Here is a 4,612-nt window from a genome sequence, read left to right as displayed (position 1 = left end):
TAAGGTACGTTGCGAACGCAGTTAATTCTTAAAAGCGAGGCTTTTTTTCTTTTCTTTTTTCTCTTACCGTCACGGTGAGAGTTGTTGCTAAAGCACATACGAGCGAATTAACGTGTTACGACGAATTCTCTAGTTTGGCTTTTCTAAGACCCGTTGTGGTGTACTTAGTGACTGAATGGCAAATTGTAATGTACCTAGCGAGGGCGCGAAGGGTAAAGACACCCCGCGCCCTTGTGCTTGCGGAGCGATGATTTCAGGCAAAGATTCTCATCCATTGTGCATTGTATGCTTGGGGGTGAGACATGCTACAGCGGCACTCGCGAATCCCGAGTGTTGCCCGCACTGTTCCATTTTCCCGTCAAGGGTTCTGGAAAGAAGGGTTCGGGTAGCGGCCACTAGTAAGGGGGACCCTTCTCTTTCGCCCCCGAACATGGTGGAAACCAAACAGCCGCCTGCGTCATGCAGCTGGGGCGACTTCATGGACGAAGTCTCTCCCGAGCTCCCTCCTCTTTTCCCGATCCTAGCAGACGAAAGGGAAGAGGAGGAGGACGATGACGAAGCTATCGCCCGTCTATTGGAGGAGGATGGGGAGGATGATGAGGACGACGCGATTCTTCCGTCGACTCCCTCCCGTCCGGAGAGCGCGTTAAGCGAAGGATCCCCTGCCTCAGCTCAGGTGGAGCTCGACCTGCTTGAAATGTGCAGGAGGGCGGCGGCTAAACTTTCTATTGATTGGCCGTCGCAGCAGACGGGCCAGGGTACGGAGAGAGATCTATATGATGGCAAACGACTACCGTCGCGTGCCCCGGCTACCAAGCAGGTCATTCCCGCGGTCCCTGCGTGCGTTTCAGAAATGAAGCGTTTCTGGGACAAACCCTTTTCACACAGGGTCCCTGTGAAAGGATTTTCCAGACTGGATGTGCAGAACATGGAGGAGCTAGGGATGTCAAATCCCCCTCCTGTTGAGCTGTCGGTGGCACATCATCTTAATCCTAATCGCAAAGCAGCCTTTTCGTCTGCCTCAGCTTCACTGCCAGGACGTACTGAGCGCCTAACAGCCTCAGTTTTTCAGAAGATTTATCGCTCCTCTGCTCTGGCAGTAAGGGCTCTTAATGCCACCTCTCTCCTCACTGCTTATCAGGCAGAGCTCATGGAGGAGATGGGGAGGCAAATGGATGCTGGGTCCCCAAACCCAGCCCTTTGGGAAGAGATCTGTGTTATTGCAGATCTCAACCTAAGAACTTCCAGAGGTGCAGTCCAGAGCTGCGGCCGCAGCATGGGCTTGGCAGTGGTTGGTGAGCGAGCCCTCTGGCTGGGACTTTCAGGGCTGTCTGACAGAGAGAAGGTTGATTTTTTTGGATGCTCCGGTGGAGCCCAAAGCCCTTTTCGGTGCAGCAGTCACAGCGATGCGCCAGCGGTGTGATCTGAGGAAACAAGAAGGAGAGGCTTTCCAAGCTTGCCTCCCCCGAAAACCCTTTCCTAAGGGTCCTCCATCAGCTCGCCCCAGTTTTGACGCCCCTCTGAGGAGTGGTCAGACGGTTTTTAGGAGCCCCAGACCTCCTCAGCCGCAGCAGTCTGATTCACAGCCTAAGCCAGCACAGCCAAAGGGGAAACCTTCTTTTGCTGCAGCGGCAGCCAGGCATAGACCGGCAAACCCTCAGGGAGGGAAGAAACGCCGGGCAACCTAACCAGTTTAAAGGTTCTGGACACAGGGACGAGCAACAGCACTCTCGGAGTATCTGTTGTCATCCTCCCTCAAAGAGAGTGGTTCTTTTCTCCCCCTCCTGCCAAGAGAATGCGTTGGACTCGGGAGCCATTCAAGAAAATGTCAAAAAGTTATTTTTTGACCAGTTGTAACGCTTTATTCAGGGGAGGCCGGATAGCTTGTCTGAGTAGCTGTAGCCAAGAGTAAGCAGAGACTCACGTGCCTGATATTCCACAGCGGTTCTTTATTATCAGCGTAGTCAGTCCTACGCACACACGGTGTAGTTTGCAAAACCACTCGACTAACAACTGCGTTACTGTCTAGAAATAAACAAACATGAGAGCAACAGAAATATAAACAGGCTTTAAATGCATACATGCGATGCTCACAGCTCACGCACCTTCTATCATTCCTTCTTTTATGAGGAAGTAAGAGAGCGTGTTCTGCCTTAAAGGAGCAGTACCTAATTCTACTTGTTACACAGTTCAGCTGTGGAGTTGGCACCAGTTCCCCCAGTGCCCCACAAAAAATTTCTCCCCCCTCCACCCAGGGTACCACATGGAAAAGTGGAGTGGAGTTCACAAGAGAATATTTGTGTTGTAAAAATAAACAAATTCCCTGTGCATCCAGGCAGTTGGCCGAGGGCACAGCAAGGTTTGAAAATAAAAACACACAAAAAATCAAAACTACTCAATCCAGAGCTGCAATCCCCAGCTCCCCCGCTAGATGGCGTGGCAGCGCCATTAGTGGGCAAGGGCTGCAGCGGTCCGCTCGTGCTTCACGCGGAGAGCTGGCGCGCATGCGCAGTACATCCATGGGTTCTGTCCACGATAATTCGGGGTTATCGTCTGCAGTTTGCTGTAAAACCACCGGTGTTCAACAGTGTGTTGATGTCAACCGCAGAAGGGAACTCAGCTCAGGTTCTAGAGGAAGAAATAGCCTCTTTATTAAAAAAAAGGGCAGTTCGGATTGTGCCGCCGGAGGACAGCCATCAGGGTTTTTACTCCCGGTACTTTCTCATTCCCAAGAGAGGGGGAGGTCTCCGTCCCATTCTGGATTTGCGGATCCTCAACAAACACCTCAGAAAATACAACTTCAAAATGCCCACATTCAAAACGCTGTCACATTTTATTCACGAGAAAGACTGGTTCACCTCAGTCGATCTGGAAGATGCATATTTCCATATAGACATCTACCCGGCACACAGGAAATTCCTCAGGTTTGCCTATCAGGGCACAGCCTACGAATTTACAACTGTTCCTTTCGGGCTCTCATTGGCCCCACGGACGTTTTGCAAATGCATAGAAGCGGCTCTATCACCGCTGAGGACAGCGGGTCTGAGAGTGTCAGCTTATCTGGACGATCTCCTTCTCTGCTCTCCATCACGGCAGCAAGCGGAGACAGATACGAAGATGCTTGTGTCTCATTTGACAATCTTAGGTTTCAAAATAAACGAGACAAAAAGCTGCCTGATGCCCACACAGGAAATAGTTTATCTAGGCCTCAGACTGAACTCAGATCAGTATCAAGCGTTTCTGTCAGAGGAGCGCATCAGGTCAATTCGCAGCTGTCTATCCCTTTTTCAAGAAGGGAGCAAAGTCCCATTCAGACTGTGTTTGCGCCTTCTGGGGCTAATGGCTTCAACAGTCTCTGTTATTCCTTTGGGGCTGCTGCGAATGAGAGAGTTTCAGAATTGGACAGCGGCTCAACACTTATGTCCAAAACGCCACCTCAACCGCAAAGTGACAGTGTCAGCACTTTGCGTGCGTGCTGTCCGTTACTGGAGAAACCGCTCGTTCCTCGAATCCGGGACTCCGCTGGGGGTAGTTTCTATGAGGAAGGTGGTAACGACGGACGCGTCGCTCTCAGGCTGGGGCGCAGTGTGCGAGGGCAGAATAGCAAAAGGGAAATGGCCCGCCTCGCTGAAATGCGCGCACATAAATTATCTGGAACTATTAACAGTGTTTCTAGCGTTGAAACATTTTGTGCAGTTTCTGTGGAACCACCACGTTCTGATCAGATCAGACAACACAACCGCGGTGGCATATATAAATCGCCAAGGAGGCACACGTTCTCCTCGGCTTCACAGTTTGGCACAGAAACTGATTGTATGGGGCAGGAAACATTTTCATTCATTACGGGCAACACACGTCCCGGGAATAATGAATACGGGGGCGGATCTCCTGTCCAGGGGGAATCCTCGGTACGGAGAATGGACACTCCACCCTCAGGTAGTGGGTCAGTTGTGGAAGAGATTCGGCCGCGCGGCCGTAGATCTCTTCGCATCGCACGAAAACAATCGCTGCCCTCTATTCTTCTCGCTAGCGCGAGACGGTGCGCCTATGGGTGTGGATGCTCTAGCGTACCCATGGCCAAACGTACTGCTTTACGCGTTCCCTCCGCTAAGTCTGATCATACCAACTCTAAGAAGGGTAAAACAGTACGGCCACTCAGTCATACTGATTGCCCCGAACTGGCCGGGGAAACTGTGGCTGACGGAGATAACTCAGCTCTTAGTCGACCAGCCCTGGCCTCTTCCGCTGCGCAGAGACCTTCTCTCACAAGCGCGCGGGGAGATATTTCACCCCGCCCCGGACAAAGTTGCTCTTTGGGCTTGGCCCGTGAAAGGTTGAACCTAAATGCTACGGGGCTACCCCCGAGGGTGATTGAAACAATTCAGAACGCGAGGGCTGCCTCGACGCGCTCTGCCTACGATAGAAAATGGTATGTTTTCGAGCAATGGTGCTCGCATAAGCGCATTGTCCCTTTTCTCTGTTCGGTCGCAGATGTGTTATGTTTTCTGCAAGAACTTCTGGATAAAGGTAGAGCTTTTTCTACCGTTAAGGTGTATCTTGCGGCGATATCAGCATGTCATATGGGTATTGATAATAACACTATGTCAACACC

General features: G+C 51.5%; 1 protein-coding gene across 1 annotated transcript; it reads left to right on the top strand.

Moving 5' to 3' along the window:
* Positions 1-430: 430 nt before the first annotated feature.
* On the top strand, positions 431-4,338 carry LOC141289007 (uncharacterized). The gene is made up of 2 exons (XM_073821198.1): positions 431-1,295; positions 2,336-4,338. The coding sequence occupies exons 1-2, from the start codon at positions 431-433 to the stop codon at positions 4,336-4,338; spliced, it is 2,868 nt and encodes a 955-aa protein (XP_073677299.1).
* Positions 4,339-4,612: the final 274 nt, after the last annotated feature.

The sequence above is a fragment of the Garra rufa genome, chromosome 16 (assembly GCF_049309525.1).
Source record: "Garra rufa chromosome 16, GarRuf1.0, whole genome shotgun sequence".
NCBI lineage: Eukaryota > Metazoa > Chordata > Actinopteri > Cypriniformes > Cyprinidae > Garra > Garra rufa.
This window is presented reverse-complemented; position numbering and strand designations above follow the sequence as displayed.

What these genes read in the sequence shown, in the direction of transcription:
- LOC141289007 (XM_073821198.1), top strand. Translation starts at nt 431, where the DNA reads ATGGTGGAAACCAAACAGCCGCCTGCGTCATGCAGCTGGGGCGACTTC. An exon ending in CATGGGCTTGGCAGTGGTTG is followed by an intron (nt 1,296 to 2,335) that starts GTGAGCGAGCCC and finishes CTGTGCATCCAG; the next exon opens with GCAGTTGGCCGAGGGCACAG.